Source organism: Leiobunum rupestre, chromosome 4 (assembly GCF_980474605.1).
Source record: "Leiobunum rupestre chromosome 4, qqLeiRupe1.1.hap1, whole genome shotgun sequence".
NCBI lineage: Eukaryota > Metazoa > Arthropoda > Arachnida > Opiliones > Sclerosomatidae > Leiobunum > Leiobunum rupestre.
Genome location: NC_143387.1, coordinates 24,410,223 through 24,428,918, shown reverse-complemented (window position 1 = coordinate 24,428,918; position 18,696 = coordinate 24,410,223). Strand labels below are relative to the sequence as shown.

The 18,696-nt window shown below is 38.2% G+C and overlaps 1 protein-coding gene across 6 annotated transcripts in view; it reads left to right on the top strand.

Moving 5' to 3' along the window:
* The window catches only part of pxb (putative Hedgehog signaling attenuator pxb), a 291,061-nt gene that overhangs the window by 231,285 nt on the left and 41,080 nt on the right, over positions 1–18,696 (top strand). For 5 of the 6 annotated variants that reach the window (XM_090173160.1, XM_090173165.1, XM_090173159.1 and 2 more), the window contains one exon: positions 17,552–17,741. In XM_090173160.1, the coding sequence (XP_090029286.1) occupies positions 17,552–17,741 (190 nt within the window). The remainder of the gene's footprint in view (positions 1–17,551; positions 17,742–18,696) is intronic. The other variant, XM_090173164.1, reaches the window with a different exon arrangement.

Sequence of the window (18,696 nt, the reverse complement as noted above, 5' to 3'; positions counted from 1 at the left end):
TCTTTCGGAAAATAAGATTTTTGTTCCAGGAAAATAGACCAAATCTACGATTTTCTTATACTTTTTTTTACCCCATTCTCTTTTTTTAGTTTACCATAGACAATATCGAAAAAAATATATATATATTTCTTTAAGTAAACATTTTCACCCGAATCTTCCAAATGGAATTCTAAGATCACTAGCCGGGGGAAAAAGGCTTGAAAAATCCACTATCTCGTCAGCTTTAATCTGGAATTTACAAAAATATTTATGCATAATGAAATAGTTCCAGTTTTGCTAATATAATGTAATTAATTTAATATAATATATAGTATAAGGCCATTTTAATATTTAATTATAGAAGGTTTTCCCCGTTGATACGAATTAATTATAAATGCCACTCTTTTATTAATAAGAATTAAAAATTAACCCCGCCCTATGTAAAAGCTTGGCGTTTAAATATTAAAGAAATGGGACATAGTTTGTGTGTATACGTTAAAATTGACTTAGGCGAAGAATAAAAGTATGATTGATCGGCGCTTTCCAGTGTTGGTTTTGAGGATGTATCGTTTTTCCGTACGCATCTGGGCGTACTCCCGCGCGACCAAACGCCGAAGGACAACGTGGTATCCTTACAAGGTCGTTAGCTGGTAATACCAGCCTGGTATGGGAAGCGGAGGGTGCTGGTCTTTGTTTGTATATTCGGTTGGCGGGCTAATCGACGAAATAATCAGAAGTTGATTTTTCAAGTTCGTTCAACTTTTTTTCTCGACAGAGTTACAGGGCGTTTACGCTTTTCACCGTCGCAGCAGTATTTTCACGTGGAATAAAATACATTGTTTATTCAATGACCCTTTGTTTTGGGCGAAGGTCAGCCGTCTCGATCTTCCTGGGTACCTATTAATCGCGGTTGATCCATAATGTACCTATGTACCTGTATCTTTCGGTTATAATTCCTGCGCGTGGACCGTATATACAAAATGCAGAACTATTTCACTTAGAAAAAAACAGAAAATTAGGTTGTTAACAGAAATGGCTATTGTTTTGTAAAAATCAGGGAAATTTATGATGGTTCAGAAAGTTTGCCTTAAAGAGTACAAATTTATATCAATAACCATCTTAGTTTCAATGTCAATAATGCAAAGAGTAACGCTATACCTCTTCATGAAAAGATTGGTTAAATTAACAATGACACGGAGGATTATACTAGGTATGTGTTTGCAACATTATTAGAAACTAAGGTTTTTAAACCTAAGGTGACGAGGATAATATTAGTGTGGGGAAAATCGGGATAATATCAAAGGGAAATCGTGGTAGTATCAAGGAAATATCAGTGGGAAATCGTGGTAGTATCAAGGAAATATCAGTGGGAAATCGTTTTAGTATCAAGGAAATATCAGTGGGAAATCGTGGTAGTATCAAGGAAATATCAGTGGGAAATCGTGGTAGTATCAAGGAAATATCAGTGGGAAATCGTGGTAGTATCAAGGAAATATCAGTGGGAAATAGTGGTAGTATCAAGGAAATATCAGGGGGAAATCGTGGTAGTATCAAGGAAATACCCGTGGGAAATTGTGGTAGTATCAAGGAAATACCCGTGGGAAATTGTGGTAGTATCAAGGAAATATTAGTGGGAAATCGTGGTAGTATCAAGGAAATATTAGTGGGGAAATCGTGGTAGTATCAAGGAAATATTAGTGGGAAATCGTGGTAGTTGTCAGTGGGAAAACCTGGAAAAATCAGTAAAAATCCCATCTCGTAATGGGAAATGTATTTGCTGAGCCGTACGCGTGCTTTTATCATTTTCGAAGTCTTGACATCCAAATCTGTAAGACATTTTATTCATTTTGAATTTGGAAGTTAGGACTATCCGGGTTTTGTCTACAGATTGAAAATCACGTTCTATTTCAACGGGTCTTTTATGACTGTAGCTTTTTCCAACATTACTTCGAAACGGATTTATTTATATTGGCGGTTATAAGGCTTTTCGCTGCGCTTTCTTTTACGTTAGTCCCGGAATCTAAAACAACTTAAGTTGCTTTCCAGCCTCGCTCGAACGATGGAAAATCTTATAAGAAATACCGAACTTTGAAAAAGGATTGACTAAAATGAAATTTCGATTCTAAATGCGTATTCCATAATGACAGTCCATATTTTCTTCCGCTATATCGTAGCGAAAGGTGACGTTCTTTGGGTGAGCGAGAGAATCATTGGAAATAATCAAAATTTAGCGTCACCGGCTAACCGGAAGTTTAAAAACTCGGGGAAAGAAAAAACTGCTTAGAGTCGAATTTTTCTTTCCGTGGCAGAATCTTATTGCTTTGCTTTCTGTGTTTTTACAAAGAGTTTAACCCAGCCTAGCGGTTTTTATTCTTTCTTTTTAAACTTTAGGTTTTTTTTTCTGCGGCTATTCTCCGGGTCTTTCGCTTTTTTTTCCCTCCATCTTCCTCTCCGCTTTCCTAGTAGACGAACTTAGGGCGCAGCATCATTAAGGAAGCGCTAGCGTGTTTCCTTTCAAGCCTGCAAACGGGGAGAGAGAGAGGGGGGGCGACGTCGGGGGTCGTCCCCCCAGTCTAATCGCTTTGGAAGCGCCGTTCGGACCTTCACGCCGCGTCGCTAAGGACGAAATTGTCCACTCGAACCCCTTCATTTCATAATCACTCGCTTTTTACGACCTGGTAGATTTGGCGAATAATTTGGGTAGTTATTGACCCGCGTCTCGGTGGAACGGCGTGTTTTAGGGCCGGCCCCTTTGAGTCAGCTTTCCACGGGCGCACGCAGGTAATGCGGGGTAGAAAAACGTTGACGGACCATTATGTTGTTTCCATGGAATTCACTCCACCCGTTTCGACGCTGATGACCCTTTTGCCAGATGACCATCATTAAGGGCCTCTAGCGTCTTGTAGGCCCCACGCCCACCCCGGCCCCTCACCCCCCTCTCGAAAAGGGGCCACCTAAGCGGAGCTTTTTAAAGGTACAAAAGAGAAGAGGCCGGTGGGGCGGCTGGCTGGGCGGATGTCTCAACTATCTACTCCGTGGCCCTATACCGAAACCCTTTCCGGGATGACTGGTCTCGGCGCGCGCTCTCGTTTCCTCGGTAATTTGACCGTTGTCGAAACAGTCGCTAACAAATTACGGCCACTGGCCCCTTCCCGTACCCCTCCGTCCGTCTGCCAAAGAAAAAATGAACCGTTCTCTCTCCGCTCATTTGACGCGCGCGCTGTATCGGATCCTCAATTTTGGTAAATGTTTTAACTTCTTCACTCTATTGATTTTGCTGGAAAATGAAGCCGTCGTGTTGCTTTTTGAATTTCGACGACTTGAGCGCCATCTCTCGCCTCGGCGGCGATGTAGTTCGCGGAGGAGGGAATTCGATTTGGACGCCCTCTTTTCAGCGTGTCACGTGTTTCGAAGCCTCTTGATTTCTTTTTGCAACATTTCATCCTAATAACAGCGGCTTGAAATTACTCGTGTGCGCCCTCTCCCACATTCTCTCCGCGGATGATTACCGCTTTTAAGGAAGGCTCTTTTCAGGGACACTTAGTGTATTTGTAGTAGATGGTGTAAGGAGAATTTGCGGCCTATGTTCGTTTGGAAACTTTTTTTTTCTTCCGCCAAATCGCCTTCCTACAATCGTTATCATTTGGAGAATTTGATACTCGATCTAGGGTTATCCACTGATTTCATCACTTTAAAATTTTATTTTGCGTTATTGATACACGTTTATGGCATGGTTTAAATTTCGTTGTCTAAAAGTGTTTAGTAGTTAAGATTTTAGTTTACACCCGTCATTAAACAAACGTTCAGATATGAAAGTTGTAATCTCTTGACCACACCCCCCTATATTTTATAATTTCCATTATATTTTCAGTGCTTTGCGATAACTTCCAATAATTGTGTAATTTTTCGTGTTTTTCTGTGAAATTATATCTCTTGATATTAAAACCAAAATCTTCAAATTTAGGCCTAAGGTGGTGCCTTAGGTGTTAGCCTAGCTGGTTATTAGCTGATTATTAATTATGTAACCCAAACAATTTTCCACCCTTTTAGAAATCCAATAATTAAACCAAATTCCTTTTAAACCTCTACTTTCCTGTAATTTTATTTGAATTTATCCTCTGTAAAATCTTATAATTCGCCTACTAATTTCATATTTTTCCTTTTGGTTTTCTGTGACCACATCGCGTATATTACGCTTTTAAATTTCCCACCTTATATATACAGGGTGAACACGACTAATATTACAATTATTCCTATATTGGAATGTGTTCCTTTAACTTCTAGAACCAACCAATTACTAAACCTAATTCCATTTAAAAAGCATGGATTATCACTTCATAAGTATTCACCTATATTTCCCTGAAATTTTAATGATATTTATCTAGTGTTGTCAATTTCCCGGAAAAATAAAATGCGGAAAATTTTCCGAATCGGCAAATCGGTAAAATAAAAAAATTGAAACAAATTACTTTTTAAGGGTATTTAATATTTTTTACTTTTTATCGATATAAAATGTCTAATATAATTAAACATACTACAAAACATTAATAGTGTTACATTGCTAATCAGTTTAAACTAGTCTGGAGGTTTAGTTTTACTTTTAGATTCAAAAAAACGAGGCGAAAATGCCGCTTTATTTCAATTTGCAACAATATATTAGACTAATCATGGAATTAAAACTTTTTTTATTTTGTGCTGAAAAATTAAAAAGGCCTCTGTTATCTTCCGACTTACAACACTACATTAATCTAATATTTTCCTTTATTTTGCAAAAAATATCCTCTGTAAAATCAACTACAAATTTCCTATTTTCTCAAGGATTTTTTACATTTTCATGTGGTAAAAAATAACGTAAACAACATAATGACCTTTGATTTTCGCTAGTGAAGGTATAATAAATATATAAATTATATATATATAGGCCCCATTTGAATATTCGATTAGAGTTTATTACGCAACGCGTAAATAGGAGGTTACGCCAATTCGCCGCAAATTTAATCGAACAAATGTCAACTTTCGATTTATCGCCTCGCATCGATTGCCGGTCGATCCATTTTGAGTTTCCACGCTTCGATCGGTCCACTGTTTACTTTTCTTTAAAAATAATCGTTGCGAGGGAGGGAGGGAGGGAGGGACAGGGTAGCCAGTTCGGGTCGCCGGATTCTCTATAGGTCGTGTTGCTCTTGAAATAGAACCAAGTACGTTCTACCAGAACGGAGAAAATGGCCGAAATCGCAACAGCTGCTATACGTTCCCAAAAACCGATTTCGGTAATGATTCCACCGAAAGATTATAGGAATAGATCATAAAAGAGGGTGGCCTCCACCCAACCACCCATTCCCTTTAAACCGCCCTCCGCGCCTATGTATATAGACGATAATATACGACACATACCTGTACGCTGGGTTCGACCATATCTCTCTACGCCTACCACCCCTGGCGAAGCTGCTTTTAGAATGTTTGTTAGGTTTAAACCCTCAGACTTAACTCCGTCGGAAATTATCATCTCCGGGCCATTAAATGTAGAAGGCTCTCGTCCAAATTCCGTTGTTGGAAGGAGGACTTCAGAGTCCGAAAGAAATCCTTTTCGCCCCGTTTAAAGATGGCCGTAATCGCGTTCCATAATTCACCAGCTCCGATATTTAGGACGATTTAAAGAGAACGGCGCGAGGAGGCGGACCCCCAAAATGGCCGAAACGTATTACCCACCAGCCGTGATTTGTCCGCGATAATATGATTTTACCGAATTAGGCCTGTTTGCGTATTAATCACGAAAGGAGCGCAAGGATAAAATCCCCTTCGCCCCCCCCCTCCTTTTAATTTGGTGAAATATTTTCTCTTTTTGTCGCGGGGTGGCGCACCGGGAGCAAATCTTCCTATTCTTTAATGGATTTTATCCGCATCCTCTCCTTTCGCCGCGGATTTTATGAGCTTCTGTTAATTATGGAAATTAGGCGGTGGGCTATTAGACGAACCCACCAACGGGACTATATTTAGATTCGTCCGCGAGAAAATTTTTAATAACGGTTTTGTAATTAACTCTCTGTTCTCTCTGTTCACTGTTTTACAAGCGCGCGCTGTCCTGGAATAAATGGAGAGGCTTCTGCCGCGCGTAATTAAATTTCGCTAAAACGGCGGCTCCTAGAGTCCGTGTTGCTTCTATTCCTCTCTTCGTAATTATAGCTTAATGTCTACTAAGTATTATTACGCCTATGTTGAATTTCACTTAATTTAATTCCGCTTTGGACACTCGGGGAAAAAATATCTGGTTGTAAAACATTTATTTCAGAGTGTCACGTGCAGATATTGTGAAATTGTGTTCACAAGGAGAATACCCGAGGTGGTTATCACCGATTTTGTTGAAACTCGGGGGTTCGGTAGACCTTATGGTAGTATGAAAATTGCCAAAGGAAAAAGTTGCAATGGGCTTTAGTTTTCCTATGGCAACCGAAAATGTTTTTGACCTCTCCATTTGAAAAAGCATGGGATTTTCTCGGATACCCAAATTTTGTTAAAATTTAAACAATATTGATCAATTTTACCCCAAATCATCGATCAATTTTACCCAAAATAGGTCAAATTCATCTTTTTGGGTATGTTTTGAAAATAAAATGTTTTAAAATTTTTTAAGTAAGTAGTAGTACCCTGTGAAACCGAGAAAATCCCATGCTTTTTTAAATGGAGATTTTTTTGTTTTGAGAGATCAAAAACATTTTCGGTTGCCATGGGAAAACTAAAGCCCATTGCAACTTTTCCCTTTGGCAATTTTCATACTACCATAAGGTCTACCTAACCCCCGAGCTTCAACAAAATAGGTGATAACCACCTCGGGTAGTCTCCTTGTAGGTGTTAATAAAATATTCTATTAGCTAAAATTCAGGAAATTTAAAAATGGGCCTAAAAGGTCAGGGAATTTTAAGAATTGGTAAAAATTCCGGGAAAAGTCGGACATTTTTGTAAGGTAATTTTACTCAAGATTAGAGCTCAGCGAAACAGATATATTAACCGCTCAAGTTTTGATTAACCATAAAAATTACGATTAACTGTTTATCAATGGATATTATCTACGGCTATATAGCAATTTAACATGTAAAATAATCGTTTTTTCCCGGATAATTTTCGTTTGTGGATAAAAATAAATAGTGATTATTTCTTATCGAAACGCCGAGGTCTACTCAAGATCGATGACAACTTCTATGATTATCATTTATTTCCTTGAAAGTTTGGCAAATTTTTTCAACATTACCTTTTACTGAAATAAGTCCATTTAAATTTATTAACTTCGGATAAAAGTAAACTATAAAATAATTTTTTTTAATTTATAAGTCAGGGAAAATCTCTTTAAATGGTCAGGGAAAACGGGGAATTTGAAACTCAAAATTTAACTGGACGACAAATTGACGCAATATTAAATATAATAATAATAATAATCAGCTAGGCGAATACCCAAGGCACCACCTTAGGCCTAAGTCATCCATATTTCTAACTCAACTGCCGCCAAACTAATTAAACATTTTCCAATATTATCCGATGAATTATGCTTCCAATTTAGTTTGAAATCGCTAAATTTTATTTGAAACTTTTTAAAATTTCGATGAAATTGAAGGAATGCGATATTTATTTAACTCTTATTTGATGAAAAACAATTAGTGAAAATAAGCATTGGATTGACTCCGCGAGTACACGGGTGAAGTCTGAAGCCGATTCTGGGAGGTCTGTCGTTTCCCAGGCTTCCTCCTCGCCCAACCGTCCCGGCCTCAACCCCTTTCCCTCGCTAAGAAAATAACGCGCGATATTTACGCGGAGGTTGGATAGGTTTCCTCGGTGATCCCGTATCGAGGCTCTACATCTCAATTTTCGGCAACGTTAAGGCGCTCCCTGGTGAGAAAGAATGTATCCACCTTCCCACCGACCAAGTCGCATCGGTCTCCCTAACCCACCGCCGCCGCCGAGGGCTAAATTTGCCATTGAACAAAATTCACTTTTTCATTTTCACTGATTTGACAATTATGGGACACCCCACTACAATCCATTTTCTTCAATTTGATGTAATTTATTTCTACGATCCATTAGATAAGTACAATAAAATACGCGAAAAAATAGATTAGTCCATAATTAAAAGGGATAATATATCTAAATCCTAAACAAATTTGAAGAAATTAAAAAACTTACTAATAACTCGTACCGATAGGTCTTCGAGCGAATCGTTTTGAAATTTTTAATGTTTAGGCTTAGTTTCTCTTTTCGATATAACAGTCGCCAGCCAGATTTCCCGCACGGTACTGATGAGTTCCAAATAGAACGAAACCGGTCTACCGTTGGAATTTCTGCCTATTTTATTTAGTTTTTATGTTGTTTATTACTCGAAGATCTATTTGATCCGAGATTCGCTCGAAGACCTATCGGTACGAGTTATTAGTAAGTTTTTAAATTTCTTCAAATTTGTTTAGGATTTAGATATATTATCCCTTTTAATTATGGACTAATCTACTTTTTCGCGTATTTTATCATCCTTCTCACAGTCCATAGGTGGTCTCTTCTAACTTAACTTATCGTATATTAGATAAGTACGTCGCCGTTAAAACAAAACCACGTAACTTGAGATACGTAGTTTGGTAAAAATTGACATATTTAGATTCTACTCCCCAATTTACGTATATAACATTAAAAACATTAATAGGTTGGAATTGAATTCCTTTTTTTTAAATCGAGAAAACAATTAAACGCATGTTTGATATTCACAACGCATTTCGCGCAAAAGCACGTATCTTGCTTATTTTCAGCTCATATTTCACTTCATGACGCGAAAACATGTATCTCTAAAAATTCCCCTTTAAAAAAATATTTTTAAATTAAAATCCTCATAAATTCTATATTGAAACGAAATTATTTAACTATAAAATTAACTCGCATGTAAAAACCTAACACGCGATTTCACAAGTCCCTGCAAAATTAAAAATCAATTTTTCTCAAAAAGGTCACCGAAAAGATACGTGGTTTTGTTTTAACGGCGACGAGTAGACCATTTGGTCTATTGCGCCTGTAGAAGTGTTCCACACGCCGAACTCTGACGTATTGAGGGAAAGCCCGCGTTTAGCGAATCGAATGCTTCGTTTCCTTAAGATAGTCTTCGTATTCCAGATTTTACTAAGTTCATCCAGTGGTTTTACGTGATACTTAAGGATGTAAAGTAGGCTAATACCCTCTTCAGACGCCCGTAAAAACGCCGAGTTCAGTTTTCTCTAAGCCGATAAGCTATACAGTTATAGTTAGCAACCTCGGCTTAAAAATGAACTTTGGTTTAATACGTCCCGTCTGGTATTAGAGGATATTAGACTGACTTTTCAGTTTATTAGTCGTTTGGGGTGGCATTCTCGAGTTTTAGTTTTCGTCGTTTCATTATTTAAAGAGGTCGAATATTTTAGTTTTTAACATTCTTCCCATTTTATGTCTAGAGGGATTAAACTGTTCTTTTCGATGCGGTCGTTGTTGAAGATGTAGGTGGTGAATATACCGCTCTTTTATATCATATGCCAAGGCTTAGTTTGTTTTGTGTAGTTTTTAGTTACTCTTTTACATAGGTATTTATATACAATTAACAGCAATTACACCAGGCTTTATCCAATTTTGCAGTTGAGTGTACGACAATTTGAGCCTGGGCCGTCTTGTTATTAGGTCGTTATAGTAATATTGTTTTATTTTGCGAAGAGGTTTCGTATATCAATTTTGTATGGGTTATTAAACACTGTTAATTTTTCCAGCTCGAATTAAGAAATTAAAAAAAATTGAGGTAGCTATAAACTTAATTTACACCCAAAGATAAAACAAAGCACATACTTATGTTTATAAAAGCTGTTTTATACTCTTGTTCACACTTTATTTACATTTAAAACATGGTTGTTAATTTTCTGGTTTTTCTTAAAATCGAAAAACCAGGGTTGCCAAGAGCCAGCCAGACTGGATTAAACCACCCTGGTTTAAAACGGATTTAACCACCAAATAAAATCCATGGTTAAAACTACTTTTTTTTTATAAAAAAAATTGAGAAATTAATTAGAAACATTGACAAAACTTAACCTTCACTTTTTGTCGCGAGTAATGAGAGCTAACATATAAGCAATTGGGGGATCTTAAAATTAATTTTGCGCGTGAAAATACGCTGCCATGTTAGGGTGTAAAAGCGGGTAAATAAGTCTGCTATACCTCACAATGTAAAAGTACTGTCACGCGCAAAAACGTAATTTTTAAATCGGGAAATTTGAGCAATGAGGGCTTGATATAAGGAATTTGATCATTTTTTATTAATAAATAAAAAACATATATATGAGTTGTCTGATTTTTCCCATCGACATTTCAAGTTCGCGATAAAATATATTTAATGTATGAAAATATATAATTAAAATCTGTAAAATTTTCGAATGAGCTTATTTGAAACTTGACGCAAATGGGTTTAATTTGTATTTATACGTTTCGAAGTATTTGAGGCCATATTTAATATTTGAATCCTTTCACAGATCAGCCCACGTAATTTGAAAGCAATTTTTTTAGTAAATACGTTGTTTACCGATGGATGATGGAAAATGTGAACTGAATAAAGAAAGAGAAAACGCGGTTTTATTCCGGATAAAGTTTCTCTCCGTTCGTATGAGGTAAAAAGAGGGACAAGAGTCTTTCGTACACGAAGCGGGCGGCTGCGGGTTTGAGATATTAGGAACGAAAAGGGACTTAGACTTTGGAATCCTCAAATTCTTGGTGGTCGGCTTCTGTAATGAATAGCTTTGGAAGCGTACACCGGTTCTTTCCCGAGCCGATCTCTTTTTTCTGATGGTACCTTTTTTCTTACTCGCTGGAAAAAGTCAGCCTTGTAGGACCGGAAGAAAGTTAATATGGAGGAGTAAGGATCTGTATATAAAAAGAGCCCCCCCCCCCCCCCCCGCGAAAGCAGCCAGAAGAAAAATCGATAGTCCATTACTAGTGTCTGTTTCGTGTGATCACAAACTGACCCTGGTCCGAGTTGCGGTGAAAATAGCCCTCGGAAACGCCGCCGCCGATTTATTTGAAAAACTCGCGATGACCCTTTGACCAATGGCCAGGGAAGGGACACGCTCGCTTAAACCTACTTCCGGTCCTCTCCCGGAAGCGCGATTCATTCCGTACGAAAAGGGGCACCATTACGTCATCTCCTTTGTTTTACAGGATATGTTTGGCTTCGTCCTTTTCGGTCCGATTCAATCCATCCATTCCTCGTACCTTTATGTGACAGTTATACGATATTCTTTCTCGAACTCCGTTTACACCGGGTCCCACAATCAATGATGACGGCTTTGACGTACTTAACATTTCTCTATTAATTACACTAATTTCAGGCCTACTTAAGAAATATCAAATTCCAATAGCTTCTTGAAGTAAATTAATGTTATTAATTTAATTACTGTCGTTTTTTTAAAAGATTGTAACTACAGGGTTCATACAGACCTGGAAATATCAGGGAATTAGATTGGTAATTTCCCTGACTTTTCTGTCGATATGTTTTTGTAAAAATCGGGGAAATTTATGAGGGTTCAGAAAATGAGTACAAATTTACATCCATTAGTTCCTTATACAAAATGTATCTACCGTTTTGCCCAAATAATAATATTTTACTTTATTCGGGGTTGCCACGGTACCTGGAAAACCTGGAATTCCTGGCATAGTCAGGGAATTTGTAAATGGTTATAAAATCCGGGAATTTAATTTCGGTTGCCAATAGAAAACATTTACTAAAATATAGATTAAAAATATCTTGTTACAAAATAAGTTAGGGAAAATCTCTGGAGCTGGTCAGGAAAAACTTGGAAAAGTCAGGGAATTTGATTGTGAAAAAACTGGAAACCCTGTTATTACACGTTTTATATGATACTATGGAATCAAATTAAGTTTAAATAACAATCATGAAATTAGGTACTTTGTAAATCTTAGTCTTAACTGTGGTTATCTCGCACCTGGAAAAGTCCCAGAATTATCCGTGGAAATATCATGGAAATCGGGTAGCCATGAGATGTATGAACCTTGAGCTAACTTATAATTAGTAGAAAATAACTTGGTTTGACTTATATCTAGAATGAATAGGACTCTCAAGATTGAGGCAGGCGCATTTTGGGAGCTATAGAGCTGGGCCGCTTTGTTATATCTCCGTTTGTTACTCGGGGAGAGAAGTCCCTTTTCAGAAGGACGTGGATGGAAAAACGAGCTAGCTAAATGGTGATCAAGGATCCCCCATCACCCCTCCCCTCATTGATTCTCGTTTCTTGGAGAGAGGAGATATTTCCTCTTTTTCGGCTGCTCTGGCCTAGTTTCGCTCCTCATCCGCAAATTCCCATTTTCTTTCATCGTTTTTTTGTTGGTGGATCGGCCGGCCGTCGATGTCCCTGTTTTTGCGTGTCCCACACCCCCTCCGGCCTGGTGGTCCTGGGACGCCCCGTTTCCCCCTACCGGGTGCCGCTCTATTTTCCGTCGCTCTTATCCGCTCGGAGCAGAGATGCAACTTGGAGAAAAGGATTTTTTATCCTCTCCATTCTGGGCCGAGGCAGCCGCTACCATATTGAACGGGCACCCCTTTGTGTTCGTACATTATGGCCGGCGAAGAGAGGGGGAGGCAGAAATACCTTTTGAACAAAGATCACCCAAGGGAGCTCTCCTTTTATTTTCAAAAGGATGACTTCTTCTTTATCGCGTTTTCTGACTTTAGGATCGAGCCCGAAAGTAATTTCCAGGCCATCGTCGAAAGGTCGAAGAAAACCTCAATGGCGAAATCAAATCGGCCGACGTCACTTTGTTCGCGTCCCAAATGAACGGCTTTTAAAAGTCAAAACGAATTTAGGTAAAATTGCCTGCCCGTTGTTTAGAAATAGAATTTTCCCCCCTTTGAAGCCAACGAATTGCGGAGATTTATGTCGTTCGCTATCGCGGTCAATGGGGAAGGTTTAAGCTCCTCTCTTAGGTAACTCGGGTCCCTCTGTTTCGCGAAGAGTAATTTCATTAAAGGCGCCGGTACACTCTCGGTGAATGGGGTTTCATTTTTAAGTCGAGACCGCTCTCTGAGAAGAGACGGTTTGACAATTAAAATTAAGAGTTTAAATTGGCCATCTCGTCTTTGAAGAGCCCCAGTGCCACTCGTTCCGTGATATTAATCTCCGGAGTTGGCCGACTCGGGAATCTCGTGGAACTCGATTTTCGAGTGTCTCGAGGTACTATAATCCTTTCCTCCGTTGCCCAGACTTTCAATTCATTAAACGTTGCTTCTCTTCAATTTTAACCTTTGTCTCGACGCCCTCTGGCGGAGGGGTATTATTCTTATTACGCCTACTGCTAATCTCACCTCGGATGTCTTCTCGCCTGGCTGGCTTTCTTGACAAGAGGAAGACTGGACAATTAATTATTTCATATCTGTAGCAATAAAGGCAGTCGCGATTCAAAACATTTCCTAAAATCGCTTAGTTCGCGCTCTACTACCCCCGAGTTAAGCTCGAATCGGCTCAAACAATATACTTTCATCATTACTTTCGTTAGTATTTTTTTTAATATTCGACAAGAATTGTTGCTAGCCGTATTGGGAGCTGACTTATCTCTATCTTACAGAACAATATTATTATATATTATAATATAATATAAATAATAATTTCTACACGAAATAGGGGATATATAAATATATAAGATATTTTGTTGTGTTGGACAAGAATCGTTGCTAGCCGTAACAATTTTATTATTATTATTATTATTATTATTATTATTATTATTATTATTATTATTATTATTATTATATTAAATATTCTATTATATAATGTATAACCTAATATATATCACCTTAGTATTAATAACTCCATTCTTTGTAATATATTATAATATATATATTATTAATAAATTATTTATATTTTAAATAAAAATAAATTAATAAATAATAAATGAAAAGAACTCTTCCTCCTTCTTCAGGGATTTTTAAATAAATAAATTGTGAATTTTAAAACCGTTTTCGACTTGTAAAAATCCCTGAAGAAGGAGGAAGAGTTCCTCCGAAACGTTGGATTTTTAAATTAAGAAATTGTGAATTTTAAAACCGTTTTAAGTCTCTTTTCATTTAGTTTTTCACAATGTGCTTTTCTTCACTTCTATTTAATAAATAATGATAATAATCAGCTAGTCTACCCAAGGCACCACGTTAGGCCCAAGTGATCGAGTGACTTTTAAAGGCTTTAAATCAGATGGAAGGTTTACAACGCGTAGGCGTACTAAAAATCGGTGTACAACTTTTGTAATTTTCATAATTTCATATCATACTTCGTAAAGTGTAAGGTCATAATTAATCGCTCCTAATTTCGGGCCCAATTTTAAGTCGAATAATTTATGGAGTTTTAATTGGGCTCGTGACAAATATCATTCGTATATAATTTAATTTAACCACTCCGAAATTGTAATATAAAGCTAAAGCGGTAATATAGTTTCCATCGTGAGAACGTTTCTTCGTAAATATGATTTTTTCGTCGACTCCTTTTTTTTTTCTTCATTTCTCGCTCTAGCTTTCTTAATAGGCTTTCTGGGCGATGTGTCAGAGCTAGTTCTTTCTATTTATCGTAGGGGGCGTCGCGCAACCGAGGAAACTCGGGCCGCGAACAGTTTCCTTTATTGGCTCTTGGCCTTCGAATTAGGGGCTGAGCGAGGAAGGCAAATTTAATTTTCTCCCTGCTTTCCAAATAACGCAGTCAAAGGCTAAACGCGACTCGAGAAGAGCCCAGGAATCCGAAACCCGCCGAAAGAGCTCTCTCGCCCGTTCCCTTCTAAAATCTATCCATTATTTACTAGCAGGGGCGGCTGGCACGCCCGGAGACCAGGGTGCCGGTGTCGAGCCTCCCATTTTCAATGGCCGCGCCCCGTCTCGGTTGGCACTGGGCGAGAAAGCGGGCGTCCGCGCTTATTAGAGGTTTGATCTTTATACCTTTCATAGCGCGTTTTGGGTCGTTTTACGATATTCTTCGGAATAACGACGTTAAGACTTTCTCTACCTATTAGGGCATCCTAGATATTCCATTTCCTAGTTTGCGAAGGGAAAGGGTTGCCCCCCCCCCCCCCTTCTCTTTGGACGATGCTTCATTGACGAATAAAGAGCTATAAGACCGCTCGCCGATCCTTCTAATAAGATTTACTCTGGAGCAAGCTCCTTTTCGACAACTCCCTTCGACTAATATTCTTTATCGTATCCGTAGATGATCGAGTGCGCTTCTACGAAAAAATCACCCATTAAGGACTTTTATCAACTTGTCTGTTAAACGAATGTGGAGGAGTAAACGGTAATTCGAATTATGTCTTTGTACGATTAAAGACTTAATTTGTTCATTGGGGTTGTTGAATATTTTTGTCGTTAACTATAGAAGATTGAGTTTAACCCGAATATTTCATCAACTTCGGGAAAACATTTGTCATGTAGAAATTCCACATTGAAATATATTGTTCCGTGAAATTGTCGTCAGAAAATATTATTATATACATTTTGGGGTCCCCTTTAGCCATATGGCCCAAAACAGTGGCGTTACAGTATATTTCCTATTTCGTTGATACGTAGCAATTGAGAACTTTTTTCATACCCATTTGGACCCTTGGGGGAGGGAGAGTAATTAATTTGGATTCTTAATTTATCAGCCACCGCTCAGTTGACAAGTATAAACGTTGATACATTGTGTATGAAAATCTTTTGTTATCGTTCGGGCCCTTCCCCATAAATTTGGGCATTGCCTATCTCTGAAATAAATAAATGATAAATTTAAAGTATTTACGGTCCCAATTTCAATTTGGGAAAATATTTAGTCATAAAATATATTTCTTAAATATATATTTTGCTTGTGTGGAACTAATAATGTGGTTGGGTTGACTTGGTTGATTTAAACCGCAACCGGTTTAAGCGTAATAGGCACTTCAATAAATGCCGCTCTTTTTTCTCCCCCCCCCCCCTACCCGCATGCGCGTGAGTCACTGAATAAAATAGTCACGTGCTTATGTTAGTATTATTTGGATTTAGGCTAAATTTGATAGCGCGCGCGCATTTTTGAATTTCAGGAGGCGCGTGCGAAATGGAACGAGCCATAATTCTATATTGAAATATTAAGCAGCGCGCGCTTTCAAATATAAAGTATGTCCTGGTTCTCGGTATTATTACTTCTATACAAATCGCTGAAGAGGTTTTATTTAAGCGTTTATTCTATCGAAAGCTGGAAAAAACTTTTTTTATCCGCGAAATGTATCTGTGGTTTCAGTGGATCTTGTATAAAATTCTCGATAAATATAAAGGTTTCGATTTCAAACTTGTCATATGAGACCGGTCAGTTGGTCAATCTAGACGATGAAAATTGGTTTAGTAAATTTAATTTAATTGAAATCGTAAAATTATTCTATAATTTTGAAAAGCTCTGGAAACTTTCCCAACAAACGCGTGTCAAATGATGGCACGGAATTTGCCGAAATTCAGAGAGAATAATCAACTCCAAAAATGAAAGTATTTTGAAAGAGATCAAAAGGTCGTGACTCTCGAACCCGAGGGGGGAGTGTAGGGGGGCACGTTGTCTTTGTAGATTTTTCCTTAAAACGAAACTTCGATTGTGGTCTCGAATCTGATTCGGAATTCAGACGAGAGGACATTTCTCGATCAAGTAAATAGCGAGCCCGAGGCGGCCGCCATTTGTAAAGAATGAGCTTCATTTCGCGAAAAGGCAAATCGCGGGGGAAAAGAACAGTAAAGGCCGAGAACCTTAGAAGGCCGGAGCCGTTTCTTTTTGGCCGTAAAATAGTCAGTTCTATGTCGATATCACGCACTTCAAAAAGACAAAAAGCGCTCGCTTTAAAAGAATACGTTATCTTTTAATTTGCTGCCTTTATTTTTGTCATTTTTATTTCTATTCAATTGAGCTACCTGTGTGCTACGAACGCCAGCTTTCTAGGCTTCGTGGAGCTAAATTAACGTTCCCGTTTGAACTTGGTTTAACCTCCCTTATTTTAAGTCCCGCCATTTCGAAGGTACTTCAAAAGGGGCTCCTAATTTTGTTTGAACACGAAAAGAACAATTATTCTCCCTCGTTAAAAAAAACCTAACAATAAAGACACTCGGTATTTATGGGAAATTAGATAATGTAATCTTTTATTTAAAATTTTGTGGATTAATTAAGCTATACTGAGGTTATTTAAAATTAAAATTTATTTTAATATCAGATACAATTTTAATGTCTATATTTGTCAGGTTTATGTAAACCATTTTAATATGAACGATTTATTAGTAATTAACATGGAGTCTGGCATTTACAAAAACTTGCGTACGTGATTTAGAATATCAAAGTGATTTCAGAAATCAGAAACAGATTTTGAAACTTTAAAGCATGATTTTAGTTTTGATTTCTGTTTTTTTTGCCCCAAGATTTCGAGATTCCTAAAATAATTATTCTTCAGAGTGTACGGGACTTTTTACGGATTATTCGTATCTAGATAATTAAGCTTACAAAACGTGAAGTATCTTTAATTAAACAACTTTTTCTCTTTTTTTTTCCTTTTCGAATAGACACAAGAAGAAGGTTCAGAATTTCTTGCCATGCAAATCGGAGCCCCACCAGGCTCACCACTGCGATATGACCGGTTCGAACGGCGTCACGTACGATGACGTCCTCATCAACCGCCACCCGACGCGCTTACCCAACCATCATCACGCTCAGGACACCAGACACGGACTCACTCCCATCGAGGTATCTATGGTCGGTTTCCACCGCTGTCTGTCTCTCTCTTCCTCCTCTCTTTCTCCTCTCATGTCCTCTCCTCCCCGCATCCTTTAATGTCAAAACGATAGCGTTATTCGTACGTGACATTTCCGTAACCACATTCCATTTACGCTCCTGTCTTTTTCACTCCTTCGCGTCAACTTTGCATGATTAGTATTTTTGTTCATTACTAGCGTAAGCTCATACATATTGAAAGGAACCTTACGCGCTTACCGCCTCTTCGTAACGTCAAACCGTGACCAGGACAATGTCTCTCGAAAGGCATGTCGTGGACGTTAGAGAGAAGCCTAGCTAGCCGTAATAAGTCTCTTTATATAGATAGAACTTTTCCTTCCTTGATATATCACGTTTCGCTAAATTTAAAAACGAGCGCTATTTCGACTGAGATACAGGGTGTTTCAAAAGGGTATGCAAAAATTTGAAGGAGTTGTAGGGGTGAGTTGAGAAGTATGCCTGTTTTTCCCCATTTTCCTACGATGAGTTAAAAGAGCGCCAAAGAGCTTCAAAGTGTGGCCTACTAGCCCCTGGAAGAAGGCTGCAACAAGCGCAAAACCAAGCAGCAGGGAAATAGGAATATTTAGGTTTGGCTTCGTGTGATAGGTAAAAAGGACTTTGTAAACAAATCGAGGTAGCCAGCGTAAAATAGTAAACTTAAACAGTATTTTAAGTCCCTACTGCTTGGTTTTGCGCTTATTGCAGCCTTCTTCCAGGGGCTAGTATGCCTTGAGTACCAGGGCCGTCTTAAGGCATGGGCTAAATGGGCTACAGCCCAGGGCCCCCAACCAGTTTTAGGGCCCCGGAAAGGCCTGTCATACAGTCTCTACTCTAGGGATAACGGTTTAGTTGGTTAAATATTATTTATGCTAATTTAATATTACGTATCTTTTAGTTACGTCTAAAGTAATTTGACTCATCGCCACATCGCGTATCC